Source organism: Somniosus microcephalus, chromosome 12 (assembly GCF_052327205.1).
Source record: "Somniosus microcephalus isolate GS21.2 chromosome 12, FLI_Smic_1.0, whole genome shotgun sequence".
In the NCBI taxonomy this organism is placed as follows: Eukaryota; Metazoa; Chordata; class Chondrichthyes; order Squaliformes; family Somniosidae; genus Somniosus; species Somniosus microcephalus.
The window spans coordinates 102,089,280-102,108,414 of record NC_140998.1 but is presented as its reverse complement, the minus strand read 5'-3'; the positions used below and the strand labels follow the sequence as shown (position 1 = coordinate 102,108,414).

Below are 19,135 nucleotides of genomic sequence, written 5' to 3'. Positions count from 1 at the left end.
TCTGGTCCTGCCCGACCTCTGCGCTGCCGTCCTGCTGGGGCTAGATTTTCAGTGCCACCTTAAAAGTGTTACAATGGCGTACGGTGGACCCCTACCCCCACTCACAGTCCGCAGCCAGCAGCTTCCAAATTGCCCGCCGCGCACCAGGTGCAACCTCTCCACACTCAGAGTCACCCCCCCCCCACTGTTTGCTAACCTCACCCCCGACTGTAAGCCCATCGCCACAAAGAGCAGGCGATACAGTGCCGGGGACAGGGTTTTCATTAAAACCGAAGTGGAGCGGCTCCTGAAGGAAGGGATTATTGAGGGCAGCACCAGCCCCTGGCGAGCCCAGGTTGTGGTCGTTAAGACCGGTGAGAAGCAGCGCCTGGTCATCGACTACAGCCAGACAATAAATCGCTACACCCTGCTGGACGCCTACCCACTCCCCCGCATAGCTGATATGGTCAACCAGATCGCGCAATACCGCGTCTTCTCGACCATTGACCTGAAATCAGCGTACCACCAGCTCCCTATCCGCCCTGAGGACCGCCAGTATACTGCCTTTGAGGCAAACGGCCGCCTCTATCACTTCCTTAGGGTTCCCTTTGGCGTCACCAACGGGGTCTCCGTCTTCCAAAGGGAGATGGACCGGATGGTAGATCAAAATGCGTTGCAGGCCACTTTCCCATATCTGGACAATGTGACCATCTGCGGCCGTGACTTGCAGGACCATGACGCAAACCTCGAAAAATTCCTCCGCACCGCCCAACTCCTGAACCTGACATATAACAAGGAGAAGTGCATATTCCGCACAAACCGCCTCGCTATCCTTGGCTGTGTTGTGGAACACGGAGTCATCGGCCCCGACCCCGACCGGATGCTTCCCCTTATGGAACTCCCACTGCCCCACTGCCTCAAGGCCCTGAAGAGGTGCCTCGGGTTTTTCTCCTATTACGCCCAGTGGGTCCCCTACTATGCGGACAAGGCCCGTCCGCTGATCAAGTCCACCTCTTTCCCCTTGACGGCAGAGGCCCGCTTAGCCTTCCACCGTATCAAGGAGGACATTGCCAAAGCCACCATGCACGCAGTGGACGAATCCATCCCCTTCCAGGTGGAAAGCGACGCGTCCGACTTTGCCCTGGCCGCTACCCTCAATCAGGCGGGGAGACCCGTGGCCTTCTTTTCACGAACCCTCCAAGGCCCGGAGACCAGACACTCCGCTGTTGAGAAGGAGGCCCAGGCGATTGTGGAGGCTGTGCGTCATTGGAGGCACTACCTGGCCGGAAAACGATTTACCCTGCTCACTGACCAGCGTTCAGTTGCTTTCATGTTTAACAACAAGCAGAGGGGCAAAATCAAAAATGACAAGATCTTGAGGTGGAGAATCGAACTTTCCACCTACAATTACGAGATCTTGTACCGGCCCGGGAAGCTCAATGAACCCCCGGATGCGCTATCGCGTGGCACCTGCGCCAGCGCGCAGATCGATAGACTGCGGGCCCTCCACAATGACCTCTGCCACCCGGGGGTCACCAGGTTCTTCCACTTCATCAAGGCCCGCAACCTGCCTTACTCTATTGAGGAGGTCAGGACCATGACCAGGAACTGCCAAGTCTGCGCTGAGTGCAAACCGCACTTTTATAGACCAGACAGGGCCCACCTGATAAAAGCCACTCGCCCCTTCGAGCGCCTGAGCATTGATTTTAAAGGGCCTCTCCCCTCCTCCGACCGCAATGTGTACTTCCTCAATATTATTGATGAGTACTCCCGTTTCCCGTTCGCCATCCCCTGCCCGGACATGACCAGTGCCACGGTCATTAAATGTCTGAACGACCTCTTCACCCTGTTCGGTTTCCCCAGCTATATCCATAGCGACCGGGGCTCATCGTTTATGAGCGACGAACTCCGTCAGTACCTGCTAACTAGGGGTATTGCCACAAGCAGGACCACCAGTTACAACCCCCGGGGGAACGGACAGGTGGAAAGAGAAAATGCGACAGTTTGGAAGGCCGCCCTGCTAGCCTTAAAGTCCAGGGGCCTTCCAACCTCCCGCTGGCAGGATGTGCTCCCCGATGCGCTCCACTCTATTCGGTCACTGCTCTGCACTGCCACTAACGCCACCCCTCACGAGAAAATGTTTGTCTTCCCAAGGAAGTCCACATCGGGGACATCGCTACCGCCATGGCTGACGTCCCCAGGGCCGGTCCTACTGAGAAGACACGTGAGGACCCATAAAACGGACCCCCTGGTCGAGAGGGTCGACCTCCTCCACGCCAACCCCCAGTATGCTTACATTGCATACCCGGACGGGCGGGAGGACACAGTCTCCATAAGAGACCTTGCACCCTCGGGGGCCGCAGTAACCCACTACTCACTACCACCCCCCCCCACGATCCGATATCCAGCCCCAGCAGACGGCAGGCCTGGGCCCCGCGACCCGCTCGACATCTACGAGGACGACACGCCTGTGCCACAGCCTACGCAGGACTCGACGCCGGAAGCTCCACTACCCCTGCTGTCGCCACGCCGATCACAGCGGCAGACAAGACCTCCGGAGAGACTCCAATACACTAACTTTTAATACACTTCACCCCGCCGGACTCAATTTTAAACAAGGGGTGAATGTGGTAAACCACTGTTTGTATTCCACTGTGTACATGCCTGGACATGCCTCGGCTGACTCCTCCCACAAGTCCTGGTATAAAGGTGACTGCTCCCCAGCCCTTTGTATTCTGGACCGGTCGACCACTCGAGGCAGACCTTCATTCTTTTGTCAATAAAAGCCTTTAGTTACTCTCTTAACTCTCAGTCTTTTATGAGTAATTGATAGTGCATCATGGACAAAGACTCCTTCCCACTTGGTTATACATTCCTTGCTGCAGTGATGTAGCTTTCATTTCAAATTCCTTGCTCTCTCCCCCCACTCCTCCAGCACCTTTGCCTCTTTCGGTTACTTCACATTCTTCCATTCCTCCTCCATTGTACTTGAAATACTTATTGTGTACTGCCATCCCCATGCCGGCCTCCTCCTCAGTTTCTGCATCGAGTGTCTCCTCTTCAATGTTCCCTCCATTTTTTATATTAGGTGCGTAGTCCCTTCAAACTTCCAGCGTTACAGTTGGTGAGCGGTCTGCGCGGGACCTCCCAATTGCTGCGTCTAAACTCTCCTAACCGAACTTCTCTGCCCGTCAGGCTTCACTCGTTCCCACCCTTTATATAAACTTGTTGGTTATCACCCTCGTACCTACCAAATCACTCACCATCTCCTACTCCTTTCATTCCTTGGTATTCTCCATCTTCGGTCCCTTCAGTCCCAGGGCCACAAACTCAAGTGCATGACAGTTTCATCATTCGTTATAAGACTGGCTCAATCACGCTAGCACTATCATGTCTTGCTCTCCTCAGCCAAATCCTCCTATGGTTACAAAATTATCCAAGGGAGCAAAGGCAACCCATGGCTCTTTTTCTCCCTTCATTCTCATCTCCAATACGAAGTATGAGGAGCTCTTGGGTGTCTTTGGAAGTGTAAGACTATCCATAAAACTGCCCCAGTCACTACCTCCCCCACCCCATTCTCTGCTGAACCTGACTTCATCCTAGTCTCCCATCCTCCCTACCCCCAATTTTCCCTTCACTCAGACTGAAGGAAGATGGGAAGTGGCATTCCACAGGGATCGGTGCCAGGACCACTACTACTCACCATTTACATAAACAATTTAGACTCGAGAATTTGCGGAAGACTCCAAATTGGGGGAATAATTAATACAGGGGAGGACTGCGGCAAAATACAAGATGATGTTAATAAACTTGCAGAATGGGTGTGTAAATGGCACATGTATTTTAATATAGGTGTGAGGTGTGCATTTTGGTAGGAGAAATAAGGAGACCACATACTCCTTGGAAAGTAAGAGTCTAAATTGGGTAGAGGAGCAAAAAGATGTGGGGTACACATTCACAAATCATTAAAAGTAGCAACATAAGTTAACAAGGCCATAGAAAATGCAAACAAAGCACTGGGGTTCATTTCTAGAAGAATAGAATTGAATTGAAAAGCAGGGGAGTTATGTTAAACTTGTATGGAGTCTTGGTTGGACCACACTTGGAGTACCATGCACAGTTCTGATCTCCATATTACAAAAAGTATATAGAGGCACTGGAGAAGGTGCAAAAAATACTTACAAGGATGATACCAGAACAAGATAAATGTGGAGATGGTGAACAGGCAAGTGTGAAATGATTCAACTTTTATTTATTGAAGGTTCTGGGCTCTCATTTGTGCTCTCCTTGCTCTGGTAGCTGGCTCTCCCATTCCACTTCCTCTCCTTCTTGTGCACCCCCCACATGCTGTGGGATGCCTTCATAAGAATTTCTTGGTCTGTATAGCCCAGTGAGTGAGTGTTAGCATGTAGGGAAGAGATACTTTTGGTGATGTATGACTCTAAAAGCCCCCAACCTAGCCTCTTCCATTCCTTCATCCTCCTCCTCTTAACAACAAAATAAAGTCTTTTCCTTTGAAAATTAGACGATGAGAATGCAAAGCAGTACTTTGAGCAGCGCTGAATAAAATAGTAGCAAAAGCCCAGACTCAACCCATAAAGTACTAACTAGATAACCACGCAGGCAAAGAAACACCAACCTTCTGATATAGTGACGGTAATTATTTGGGACAAAAATTGAGGAGAATGGGGCAGAGGGGTGAACACTTCCCCTTGACCCTATTTAAATGTGGCAGAGCAGACTTCAACAGACCTTAAATCGAACTGGCATTTTTAAAGGGGGGGATTGCAGGTGCAGTTTTTATTGTGGCAGATTTGAGGCAGTAACCTTTAAGAACTCATTTTAGTCTGTTTGCTGGCCCAGATTCACTCCAAAATTTACAGTAATTCAGAGGAGAATCCAGGTCAATGACTTTAGGATGGAGACTTTATGCAGAGGGAAAAATCGGAGATAAAACCGAAAGCTACACAGCCTGGTAGTTTTGACAATATGACAATCTCGTTTTAGAACAAATCCCAGAATAACTCCCGGACAGCTCTGTAGATTTCCTTTGAAGGTAGGCATCTGTGACTGCCCACAATGGGTCATACGATACCAAATGCTAGACAAAGAGATACATTAGTTAGGAGCTGATGTTCAACTTGTACTCAAGCTCACATTACTGGCCTTTATACTGGTCTTCGTTTAATTGGGATTCTAGGACGCCAGTGAATATAAGCCAGCTTCCTGTGTTTAAACAGCTAAATCTGTGCTTTAGGCCTGTGCTGGAACTGTAGACCCAATTTGTAGTGGGGTTAAGACAGAGTGCCGGCTCACTGATGTCAATTGCCAGGCATCTGAACTAGATGAGTGCCCATGTGAAAGTGTCTATTCTGTCCAGTAAATTAGTACTACAGTGACTTCAGGAATCTGTTTGCACTAGCCAAAGCTTTGGATTCGAACCCAGACAGAAGGGGAATTTTAACCTAAAAAACCAGGTGGGTTTGGAGTGTGGGGGCAGCTAAATTGGCTAAATTGTGAAAAATGGGATTCCCGACCTCAACCCGTCTACTTACGGTTTTAACAGAGGCGAGATGGGGGGGGGGGGGGGGCAACCAACCTGCTCCCAGGGGACGGAATGTCAATTTAAATACTATAATGAGGCTGCAAGCCTCTTTTTGTAACCTCCATTTTGTTTTCAACTGCATGTGGAGGGGTTTCACACAATTCGGCAGTTAAAGCAAGACGGGGACTGCTGGATTCAGGAGTTAAGTGCCTTTATGCCTACGTCCTGGATCCAGGGTCCCCTGCCTAACCCACCCCCCCGCGATCAGAAACCTTCGATCACCGCCCCCAGGCCTCCCCCACTTCCCCAATGCTGAGGCCGGCAACGATCCTCCGCTGGCCAGCCCCGATCTTCTCTTCACCTACTCCGATCATCTGGCCCTACTCTCTGTCAGACGCCGCCCCCGCCCCACCCGATCCTAACAGAATGGCACGATCCCTGCCCAAGCACCACCCGCCGCCCCGCCACATCCTTTCCCCTCCCTGATCCCATTCGTCTCCCACCCCCCACCCCCTCCAATTGTCTGCCCAGCCTGATTGCAAACCACCCGCCCGCCCCCACCCCCCCATTCGTCTGCCCAGCCCCCGATCCTCTCTTCACCCTTGCACCCCCTGCCACACGCTTTCCCCCCCCCCCCCCACCCCCCCGCCACCCATCCCGATCAATTTAACGGCCCGGCCCTCACGGGAACCATCCTTCCCTTCTCTATTCAGCCGCAGCCCTACCCACCCCGCAGCCAGCCAGCCAGCCTCTCAATCTGGCTGGCTGCGGGCAGGAAACCGAGGCCTCACATGCAAATCAGGCCCTACCATTAAAGTCGGCAGGCAGGGCCTTCCCGACCACCTCTGAGCTTCCCGCCTCCCTCCACAAAATTCCCACCAGAATCTGAGAAGCATGTCCCACAGTTTGTAATTCTTATGTTTACCTTATAAACCCACACATATTCATGCAACAATGCAAATCACTGTGTACAAAAGGCTTTAGTTTTATGAATTGGATGTAATCTACAAAAATGACAACTGTTAAATTGTATCAAATGCCATAGTGGCCAGTGTTAATGTGGACTTAAACAACACAAGAAGCTAAAGATAAGTTCAAACATAATGGCCCGGAATTTCCGATCGGAAGCTTCCTGCGGGCGGATGCCTCCGATCGGAAAAAAAATCTACGAACTGACCTGCTGGTTCCGTAGTTCCCGAGGCTTGCAATCCTGGGCCTCTCCTCTTCGAAATGTGCAAAGGCCCAGGTATCCCAGGGGCGCATGCGGTTCGCAAGTGCCCGAGATCACGTGGGCCAGGCGAACCAATGATAGAAGGGAATTCCCCTTCATACTTTTGAGTTTTGTACGCACAGAACTGTCAAAAGTATGAATGGGGATCACATTTAAAAACACACTAAAACACTGAATAAATTTAAAAAAAACATTACATATTTAAAGTTAATTAAAATGACATTTAATTAAATATTTTAAACAAAAATTAAATTTTTTGAAAAAAATAATTAAATGTTTTTACGGGGCTAAAAATAAACTTACCTTTTTTTAAAGAGTATTTTTAATTTATAAATTAGTGATCAAATTTTATTTTTCTATTTTTTAAAACTCTTATGCTGGTAAAAGCAGGCCTTACCAGGCGTAAGAATTTGACAGGCTTTCAGTGGGCAGAAGTTGTGCAAAAAGCGCAACTCTCCACCCGTGGAAGCCCATCTCCTGGGTTTGCGGATGATCGGTCAAGAAGATTCATGACAGATCGCAAGTGCCGGGTTGTAGCGCATGCGCTTCGCATGCCTAAACCCGGCACTTGCGCGGCCCCTACAGGTGCGTACATACCTCGTACGCACCCGTGGGGGGGGGGGGGTCGCAAAATTTGGCCCGTTGCGCATAAATAAATAGATTCTTTGAAATGGAGATACATAGTTTAATTCCAAATAACTACAAAAAATCTAAACATTAATTATAAATAGAAAAGACAACAGAAAGTTAATCAGATATAGGTACTGAAACTGCATAGTTTCAATATGTCTATCTTGCAATTTGATGTTCTACATAAATAAATACATATATAAAACCCCTTCAGAAGGGCACTGCATCTATGTTTAAAGAAGGAGTTGTTGGCAAACACCATAACACACTAGTGCTGAAATGTACACAACAGAAATCAGTAGAACAGAGATGGCATCCATGGCTTACAACCCTAATTTGACTCAGAGAGTGCAAGAGATTTACCTTCAAGGCACGTTCCTGATTGTTTTCAGTAGTCAGCTGTCTTGTGTTGTTTGCCATTGTCTGGCTCTGCTCTTTCAAAAGATGAAGCTCCTGCTCCAACCGTTTGCACTGGGGACAAATAAAGCAGCATATTAGCTAACAGGTGGTACAACATTTCTGGGGTTGAGTGTGATTTAAAAATATTCAAATTATTAACTACACCTTAGTTAGCAAATTCCTACTTTAGAATTTTTTAAAATATCTTTTGGGAAAATCTGTATCATTACATAAAATGTTTGATGGAGTGAACATTTTGTCATCCTGTTCAGCTGCCATCACATACATATCTCTTTTTTACAACAAAAATAGATTCTGCATTTTACTGCAGTGCTAAGACTTGCGTACGTGTCAATAAGTTACATTTTTGTAACACCAACACAAACTCTTATCTATGATTGAAAGTTAGTTCCTTTTTAGTATTTATACGATTAGAGCAGATTAATCAAAGCACCAATCCATTCAATGTAATTTATACCTCAATAAAAAGCTTTTCATTGCTCTCAATATTAAACTAGACTGTTTTAGCTTCAATTGCACAGAATAACCACTGTTCATTTTGGATGCGACCTAGGAGGAAAAATATTAGAACTTCCTTTAATAAAAATGTACAGATTTTTTTAGAAGAACTTTCAATGTTCTCTAAATACTTGTTTAACCCATATTTAATGGATTCTATGTTAAACAAAGACATTTCCAGTTTTTAAGGATGATAACCCATGTCAAGTAAGGGCAAGATCAGAAATAACAACAGAAAATGCTGGAAACACTCAGCAGGCCAGATTTCCAGCATTCACAGTATTTTGCTATTGTATAAGGGCAAGATCAGTATAGGTTGTGGTACCCACTCTGGTAGAATAACCTGGCTGGGCACACACTTGAAGCATGGGCACTTCATCAAAGTTTTGGAAGCAAAAAGAAAACACTACGGATGCTAGAAGTCTGAAATAAAAACAGAAAATGCTGGAAATACTCAGCAGGTCAGGCAGCATCTGTGGAGAGAGAAACAGAGTTAACGTTTCAGGTCGATGACCTTTCATCAGAACTTGGAAGTCTGGAAGCAAACTGGTTCTCAACTTTTATGCCAGCATGAATTAGTGATTCCAAAAAGGGAGGGGAGAAGGGTGCACACCTCAACACATATTTTCTGCTCAGGCAGCGTTAATCACTCCCATAAGCTGTCTGCACAGATTCGCTGTGCAGCACTTTAAGATATTTTGTTACATGAAAGGTGCTATGTAAGTGCAAGTTGTTGCTCCAAATCTAAAAGAAATCTTACTATTTTTGGATCACCTATACAGGTTTGAAAAAAAAACACCGTATATTGTAGTACTGTAGAAATATTCATTCTCTAAGGTTCAAGAAGTTGTGCATCTGTTCTCTATTTAAACAGTTGTAGAGATCCTTTTATTTTAACCTCTCCTCATTTTAGTAGAGATTGGCTCATTTAATACTCTTCTTTATGCCATCTAAAATATTCATACCTTTCTCCAGCTTTGAGAAATATTCAAATAAAATTGTCTTTACATGTTACCATTTTACTGGCCACCATCTTGAAAATTTCCTGATAGAATACTGAGCCCTACGTAGTATCACTTTACTAAAAGTATTAACTTTGCTACTGGATGCTTTATGGAATTAAACCCGCCTTTCCATCTTCAGTTTTCAACTACAAATTGCAAGTTCGAATACAGGTACTGCAAAATGCCTCAGTAGAACATTAAAAACAATATTGAGGCAACAAGTAACTGTTACAGTTGCCATGTTTAACACAGCAAATCCAAATCATTCTGGAGCACTGGATAAAAATGTCAAAACACTGGTTACCAAATGTATGTAAATGGATTAGATTCTATGATACCACGAGACAATCCTGCAACGACACCTATTAAAAGAAAATTCCTTTAGGTAAGTTAGAAGCATAGAATCTTAAAGCATAGAAGGAGGCCATTCGGCCCATCAAGTCTGTGTTCGCTCTTTGAAAGAGCTGCCCAATTTAGTTCCATACCCTGCTTTTTCCCCATAACCCTGAAAGTTAGTCCTTTTTAAAATTTATTTATTAGTTCCTGGGATGTGGGCGTCACTGGCTAGGCCAGCATTTATTGCCCATCTCTAATTGCCCTCGAGAAGGTGGTGGTGAGACTCCTTCTTGAACTGCTGCATCCTTGTGGTGAAGGTACTCCCACAGTGCTGTTATGGAGGAAGTTCCAGGAATTTGACCCGATGACGATGAAGGAATGGCGATATATTTCCAAGTCAGGATGGTGTGTAACTTGGAAGGGAACTTGCAGGTGATAGTGTTCCCATGTGCCAGCTGCCCTTGTCTTTCTAGGTGGTAGAGGTCGCGGGTTTGGGATGTGCTGTTGAAGAAGCCTTGGCGAGTTGCTGCAGTGCATCTTGCAAATGGTACACACTGGAGTCACGGTGCGTCGGTGGTGGAGGGAGTGAATGTTGAAGGTGGTGAATGGGGTGCCAATCAAGCGGGCTGCTTTGTCCTGGATGGTGTCGAGCTTCTTGAGTGTTGTTGGAGCTGCACTCATCCAGGCAAGTGGAGAGTATTCCATCACGCTCCTGACTTGTGCCTTGTAGATGGTGGAAAGGCTTTGGGGAGTCAAGAGGTGAGACACTCGCCGCAGAATACCTTGCCTCTGACCTGTTCTTGTAGCCACAGTATTTATGTGGCTGGTCCAGTTATGTTTCTGGTCCATGGTGACCTCCCCAGCATGTTGATGGTGGGGGTTTCAGCGATGATTGACCTCCAACAATTACAACCTTCTTCCTTTGTGATAGGTATGAATCCAGCCAGTGGAGCGTTTTCCCCATTCCAATTTTACTAGGGCTCCTTGATGCCACACTCGGTCAAATGCTGCCTTGATGTCAAGGGCAGTCACTCTCACCTCACCTCTGGAATTCAGCACTTTTGGCCATGTTTGGACCAAAGCTGTAATGAGGTCGGGAGCCGAGTGGTCCTAGTGTAACCCAAACTGAGCATCGGTGAGGTTATTGGTAAGTGCCGCTTGATAGCACTGTTGACGAAACCGTGCATCACTTTGCTGATGATTGAGAGTGGACTGATGGGGCGGTAATTGGTTGGATTGGATTTGTTCTGCTTTTTGGGGACAGGACATACCTGGGCAGTTTTCCACATTGTCGGGTTGATGCCAGCGTTGCAGCTGTACTGGAACAGCTTGGCTAGAGGCGCGGCTAGTTCTGGAGCACAAGTCTTCGGCACGACAGCCGGGATGTTGTCAGGACCCATAGCCTTTGCTGTATCCAGTGCACTCAGCCGTTTCTTGATATCATGTAGAGTGAATTGAATTAGCTGAAGACTGGCTTCTGTGATGGTGGGGACTTCAAAAGGAGGCCGATATGGATCATCCACTTGGCACTTCTGGCTGAAGATGGTTGCAAACACTTCAGTCTTGTCTTTTGCACTCGCGTGCTGGGTTCTGTCATCATTGAGGATGGGGATATTCATGGAGCCTCCTCCTCCCGTTAGTTGTTTAATTATCAACACCACCATTCACGACTGGATGTGGCAGGACTGCAGAGCTTTGATCTGATCCATTGATTGTGGGATCGCTTAGCTCTGTCTATGGCATGCTGCTTCTGCTGTTTAGCATGCATGTAGTCCTGTGTTGCAGCTTCCCCAGGTTGGCACCTCATTTTCTTGGCATGCTCTTCTGCACTCCTCTGAACCAGGGTTGGTCCCCTGGCTTGATGGTAATGGTAGAGTGAGGGATATGCCGGGCCATGAGGTTACAGATTGTGGTGGAATATACTTCTGCTGCTGCTTATGGCTCACAGCACCTCATGGATGCCCAGTTTTGTGCTGCTAGATCTGTTCTTAAGCTATTCCATTTAGAACGGTGATAGTGCCACACAACACGATGGAGGGTGTCCTCAGTGTGAAGACAGGATTTACTAGCTTTTTATTCCAGATTTATTTAATTAACTGAATTTAAATTCCCAGCTGCCGTGATGGGATTTGAACTCCCGTCTCCGGATATTAGTCCAGGCCTCTGGATTACTAGTCCAGTAACATATCCGCTATGCCACCGTTCTCGGTAGTACCTCTGCAAGTACATGTGCAATTGCCCTTTCAAAGTTCCTATGGAATCTGCTTCCATCACCCTTTTAGGTAGTGCATTCCAGATCTTAACAATCCTCAGAGAAAAAATGTCTCCACGTTTCCCCTCTTACTTCTTTTGCCAATTATTTTAAATCTATGACCTCTGGTTACTGACCCACTTGCCAGAGGAAACAGGTTCTCTTGAATTGCTCTATCAAAACCCCTCAATGTTGTATACCTCTGTTAGGTCTCCCCTTAACCTGCTCTGCTGTAACGAGAACAATCCCAGCTTCTCCAATCTCACCACACAACTGAAATTCATCATCCCTGGTATCATCCTGGTAAACCTCCTCTGTACCCTCTCCAAGGCCTGGACATCCTTCCTAAGAATTACACACAATATTCCAGCTGAGGCCTAGCCAGTGATTTGTAAAGGTTTAGCATGGCTTCCTTGTTTTTGTATTCAATGCCCCTATTTACAAAGCCAAGTATTCCGTACACTTCCTGAACCGCCTTATCAACTTACCGTGCCACCTTCAAAGATTTGTGAATATGCACCCTCATGTCCCTCTGCTCTTGCACCCCCTCAAAATAGTACTGTTTCTTCCAAAGTGCATCACTTCACACTTAACCGCATTCAATTGCATCTGCCACGTACCTGCCCATTTCACCAGTCTGTCGCTGTCCTCCTGAAGTCTGCTAGTATCTTGCTCACTATTTATTACGTTGTCAAGTTTTGTATCATCTGCAAACTTCAAAATTGTATTCCCTATACCCAAGTCCATGTCATTTATATGCAACAAGAAAAGCAATAGTCCTAATACTGACCCCTTGGAGGACCCCCCTGCATACGTCTCTCCAGTCAGAAAAACATCCGTTCACGACTACTCTCTGCCTCCTATCCCTTTGCCAATTACATACCCAAGTTACCACCATCCCCTTTAATACCACGTCCTTCTATTTTCCGAATAAGTCTGTTATGTGATACTTTATCAAATGTCTTTTGAAAGTCCATATATATATATATACACACACATCTACTGCAAGTACCCCTCCAAGTTACACACCATCCTAACTTGGAAATATATCGCCATTCCTTCATCGTCATCGGGTCAAATTCCTGGAACTTCCTCCATAACAGCACTGTGGGAGTACCTTCACCACAAGGACTGTAGCAGTTCAAGAAGGAGTCTCACCACCACCTTCTCGAGGGCACCACCTTCATCAACCCTCTCTGTTACTCAAATATAAATATAAATTCAAGTTGTCGTTGTTCATCAAAGAACTCAACCAGGTTAGTCAAATCCATGCTGGCTGTCCCTCATTGAAGCATGCTTCTCCAAGTGAGAATTAATTTTGTCCTTGACAATGCTCTCCAGTAGTCTTCCCAACAGAAGTTGCAACGTATTGTGGCGGTTCCACCGGGTGTCCCTTACACATATAATGTATATAATTCACTTTAACCTAACTGTACGTGTATTACTTACCTGTTTGGGCCATTGCCCCTTTAACTTACCTGTGGGGGCCGTTGCCCCTTTAAGACGCGCCCTAGCGCGCTGACGTCACATCACGCATTGCGTGACGTACGCGCAACAGCCGCCGGCACAGCCCGGCCTACCGCGACTTCGGCCGCATCGGCTGGCAGACGAGTGACGCGATCCCCTGCGGCAAGCACCGGCTCAGCTTGGCCGCCAGCTCCTGCTACCGCGGTCGCGACTTCGGCCTCAACGGCCAGCCTTCGCACCGGGTGAACGCGCCGACGTATTGGCGCGGGTCACGTGACCGCCCCAAGTGCGGGCCAACGCGCTAGCGTCAGGATGCGGTCACATGACATCCGAAGAGCGGGAAAACCCAACTAAGCGTGATGACATCATCACGCTCTCCCGAGGACGACGGACTCAGTCCTCGTGGAGTCCCCGTCGGGGTAAGACCTATCTCGCATTGCTCCTGCATAAAGCCAGCTTACCTGTTGTATTTCGTCAGTTCCAGTTAATAAACAACTTAGTGATTAATCATCCGAACTCGAACTGAATTATTTAGTAGGCATTCGTCCCGAGAGGTCAACACGAATACCTACAGTATGTCTATTACGTTCATCCTTCTAATTTATTTTAAAAATCAAGCTTGCAAATTACAAATGATCTTACCATGGTTCTAGTTACAATTCCAAGCTTACTTATCTTCATTCATTAATACTTTTAGAAGCAAATAATCAAGACAATACTTCAGTTACACAAATATTACCATTCCACATAGCTATTCCTCAGCCTCAAAAATCTTACTGCAACAGCTGCAGTAAAGCTAACAGCTGAGATTACTACTAACTGCTGTATCTTTAATAAAGTGAACTTCAGATGGAATGCCCTGCTACAGCTATCATCTCTAGAAACATCTAGATTCTTGTGTTGTATTCAGGAAAGCTTGCAGACAAACATCCATTTACTCTTGACACTTCACAAGCTCTTCCTGGGTAGACACAAACAATATCAATCGTTTCCAGACAAGATTCAAAACAAGACTGGCTGCCAAGTTAGGATAAAGACCCATATGTCACAAAAGTGTAAATTCCTGCATCAATACAGCCTTTTTTCCCCTTCTACACACTGCCCATTGAAATTTATGTCACATAAGGAAAATTTGTTGCTTGCAAACAATGGCCCGTAATTTGTGGTCAGCTGTGAAACTAAAGCGCGCGCCGCTGACCTTGAAGAAAGCTGCCCACAGAGATCGCAAGACCTTTGTAGTGAGAAGTTTAGCTTTCTTGATGTGCAATTAATTGTAGTGCTGTGTAATGGGAATCCCCAGCGAAGAACTGCACTGATGTCAAGATGCTGTCAAACCAGCAATCACACTGAAGAATTCTCAGACAGCAAACCAGGAAATGAAAAGCACTGAATTACCTGAACTTTTTAAAAATGTTAGAGAGCGAAATAAAGTTTGGGACATACACTGGGGTTGAGGTAGAAGCTGAAATATCATAAACAAACTAAAAAAATTTTAAATTGTAATTTTCATAATGGAGAAATTTAACACTCCACAAATACAAAAATAAGTTTTTCGGGGCCAGAACGGTTGTTTAGCAGTTAATAGGCGGTTAAAACCCTATTTCAACAAGGCTTATCATTTAATGGGGTTTTTAACAGTGATATTAGTGCGGAAAAGCTCAAGTTTGTCAGTTCTGCCGATTTCATGGATTGCTGGGTGTGGGGGCGGAAGGCGGTCTACAGCAACGCCCATATCGGAGCAGCGAATGACTGACTGCAACTTCAGGATTTCCATGTTTAGGTGCGCATGTGCTAAATCATGAAGTTACAGTCAGTTTCAGAGACGCCAAATGCTGACAGTTAGCCATCATTATCCACCGCAAAATCTGGGCCAATAAATACATTTTCAAAGTGAGCAGCTGGAGAACTCAAAATAGTGCAATTGCACACTAATACAACTACAATTCAGATATCTATGGACAAGTTCAAAAAATTAAATTAAGTAAAACTTTAACAGGAAATTACAATTTTGAAGCATCAAAATACTTTTGTTTAACAGAAACAAATTTGCAGTTCTGTTGCCACCTCCAATTTTGTTGTCTCAGTTGCTACAGTAGCTACTTAGGCTGATTCAAGTTGTTCCCATTATTATCCTGCCTCCTGATTATGTGGATAAACACATAACAGTAACAGTTGCATTTGTATTCCACCTTATCATGTTGAAATGTCTCAAAGAGCTTCACACAATTAATTACTTTTGGGGTGCAGTAACTGCTACTATGTGAGCAAACCGTTTTCAAACTACTGTAATCACAATACGAAGCAATAAACTTACACAAATTTCCTCTGGATTGTTTTAGCACTTGTATACAGATTCATACTCATCATAGCTGTGGTTAGTGGAGCAGTTGACTAAATAAAAAAAATTCCATAAGTGTGTCAGAAAAGATGACTTCATCTATTATCCCCATTCTCTGTAGTTGGCTGGGACTCGTAAAATATAGCTCATGAAATCCAAAAAACAAGTGGCTGTTATGTACAAGAGGAGTGCAGTACAGGTAGGCTACCCTTTATCCGGACTTCCGAAAACCGAAACCCTCTTAAAAACCGAAGGTTTTTTCGTTCAGCGTAAGTCGTGCGTACGAACGAAAAAACCTTCGGTTTTTAGAGGGTTCCGGTTTCGGAAGTTCGGATAAAGGGTAAGTCGTGCGCACGACCCCCCGCCGACCCCGACAACCGCCGACCCCCCCGCGGACCCCGCTGGCCCCGACAACCGCCGACCCCGCCAGCCCCGACAACCGCCGACCCCCCCGCGGGCCCCGACAACCGCCGACCCCCCCGCGGGCCCCGACAACCGCCGACCCCGCCAGCCCCGACAACCGCCGACCCCCCCGCGGGCCCCGACAACCGCCGACCCCCCCGCGGGCCCCGACAACCGCCGACCCCCCCGCGGACCCCGCCAGCCCCGACAACCGCCGACCCCCCCGCGGACCCCGCCGGCCCCGACAACCGCCGACCCCCCCGCGGACCCCGCCGGCCCCGACAACCGCCGACCCCGCCAGCCCCGACAACCGCCGACCCCCCCGCGGACCCCGACTGACTTACGCTGAGCGTCAGCGTAAGTCGTGCGCACGACACCCCGCCGACCCCCGCCGACCCACCTTCCGAAATCCGAAATTCTCCTTTATCCGAAACTCGGCTGGTCCCGAGGTTTTCGGATAAAGGATAGTCTACCTGTAGTACTTTATTTTATACAAAACCAATATTATAAATGACGGTTTAACTCAAGAACACACTAGAATTTTCTTTTCTTTCATACACTTAACCAGTTCAAACACAGAACCAGCATGGCTCTGTCAGGGTTCTCAGACTTTCTATCCCCTTTTTGCTCTGGTTTTGAAGTTTCCTTTGTTTTGGGCGATTCAGTAAGTTCTCTACTTTGTTGGCAGCTGTGTTAGGCACGTTACTGAGTTCTTGGTAGAGGATCTTTGTCTTACGGATGTATCGTGTAAGGCCCATGCTCTCATATGCTTCGGTGAAGGTGTTAACGATGGTTTGGAGTTCAACCTCTGAGTGAGCCTTACACTAAACATCTGTAAGGCAAAGGTCCTCTACCAACCTGCCCTCGCCACACAGTACTGCCCCCCGATTATCAAAATCCATGACAAGGCCTTGGACAAAGTGGGCCACTTTCCATACCTCAGGAGCCTACTGTCAACAAGGGCAGACGTCGATGACTAAGTCCAACACCGCCTTCAGTGTGCCAGTGCAGCCTTCGGTCGCCTTCGGAGGAGAGTGTTTGAAGACTAGGACTTCAAACCCGGCACCAAGCTCATGGTCTACAGAGCAGTAGTGATACCCGCCCTCCTGTATGCCTCAGAGACATGGACCACGTACAGCAGGCACCTCAAAGCACTGGAGAGGTACCACCAATGCTGCCTCCGCAAGATCCTGCAAATCCATTGGCAGGATAGGCGCACCGTCAGTGTTCTCGCTCAGGCCAACATCCCCAGCATCGAAGCGTTGACCACACTCAATCAATCCGATGGACGGGTCACATCATCCGCATGCCCGATACGAGACTCCCAAAACAAGCGCTCTACTCGGAGCTCCGACACGGCAAGAGAGCCCCAGGTGGGCAGAGGAAACGCTTCAAGGACACCCTCAAAGCCTCCTTGAAAAAGTGCAACATCCCCACCGACACCTGGGAATCCCTGGCCCAAGACCGTACAAAGTGGAGGAGAAGCATCCGGGAAGGCGCCGAATACCTAGAGTCTCTTCGCCGGGAGCAAGCGGAGGCGGAAGATAAAGCGGAAGGAGCGCACCTCAACCCAAGCACCCTGTTAAATCCGTGAATCTTTAGGTAGTGTGTCCTTCAAATAATCGACAGAGACTGCAGAGGAACAATCAACAGGTGTTTACTGGATGAGGGTTGCTCTAAAACTAACAGTACAGATCCCTGCTCAGGGTTTATATACAGGTGTGGTCATTGCCGGTACTACAGTATACAGGAGCTGTAAAAAGTAGTTCTCCCCTTAAAGGTACATACACGACAAGTCCTCCCCTTTTAGATTAACAGTACCATAACATTCATTTAACAATTAACACTTTTAACATGCACATTAACTGAAAATAGTCCATTTATAAATTCAGTCTTTGGGGCGGCTTCCTGATCCTTTCTGGATAGCGCCTTTCCTGAGTGTCTTGCTCTTGGAGCGGAGGCGATTCTGCCCCCCTGTCGTCGGTTGGTTCATCAGCTTCCGATGCTATTGTTTCTGGGGTAGATGCTACCTGTATGTCAGGTTCACCACCAGGTATGCGAGACATGGGGTTGACTCGTTCCTGTGACGCTAGGATCTGGTCGACATGGCGTCTCACAATGTTCTCCCCAACATCCACTGTGTACATTAGTGGCCCCTGCCGTGTGCATATCGTTCCTGGTTGCCATTTCTCTGTTCGGTAGTCGCGGGCCAAGACTGGTTGCCCTACATTGAAGCTCCTTGTCGGCTTCTCATTGATGTGCTGGAATTGCTTATTCTCAACATCTCTTCGTACATTTGGTCTGAGCAAATCCAGACGAGATCTCAACCTTCGGTTAACGAACATCATGGCCGGGGTCTGGTTGGTGACTGCATGTGTCGCATTTCTGTAGGCTAACAGGAAATTGTCCACCTTATGCTGCAGTGGAATGTCGTCGTCGCACATGGCCCTTACTGCCTTTTTAAAGGTTTGTACGAACCTCTCAGTCAATCCATTTGTGGCTGGATGATACGGGGCGGATGAGTAATGCCTTACCCCATTGCTTCTCATAAATTTCCGAAACTCTTTGGACACAAACTGTGGTCCGTTATCAGAGCAAATCTGCTCTGGCAAGCCGTTGCTGGCAAATATGGTCCGTAGGACTGCAATCGTTTTCTCCATGGTGGTGCAGGACATTTTGATCACCTCAGGCCATTTTGAGTGCGCATCCACGGCTATTAAGAACATCGAGTCCATGAATGGACCAGCAAAATCAATATGCACCCATTGCCATGGAGAGGAGGGCCACTCCCATGGGTGTAGAGGGGCATGTGGTGGTGCATTTTGGGCCTTCTGGCATCCTGAGCAGCTCGTCAGGTCCTCGATTTGCTGATCGATCCCCGGCCACCACACATAAGCCCTAGCAAGGCTTTTCATTTTCACCCCTCCCAGATGGCCTTCGTGAAGCTCATTGAGCACTCTCTCCCTTAACTTGGGTGGAATTACCACTCAGGAGCCACACATCAAGGTCCCCTGGCATACTGACAGCTGTTCTC

General features: G+C 47.3%; 1 protein-coding gene across 10 annotated transcripts in view; it reads right to left on the bottom strand.

Moving 5' to 3' along the window:
- Positions 1-19,135, bottom strand: part of mipol1 (mirror-image polydactyly 1) — a 418,898-nt gene that overhangs the window by 119,570 nt on the left and 280,193 nt on the right. For 9 of the 10 annotated variants that reach the window (XM_086003343.1, XM_086003344.1, XM_086003342.1 and 6 more), the window contains one exon: positions 7,749-7,856. In XM_086003343.1, coding sequence (XP_085859469.1) covers positions 7,749-7,856 — 108 coding nt within the window. Of the gene's footprint in view, positions 1-7,748; positions 7,857-8,262; positions 8,355-19,135 lie in introns of all 10 variants that reach the window. The other variant, XR_015080271.1, reaches the window with a different exon arrangement.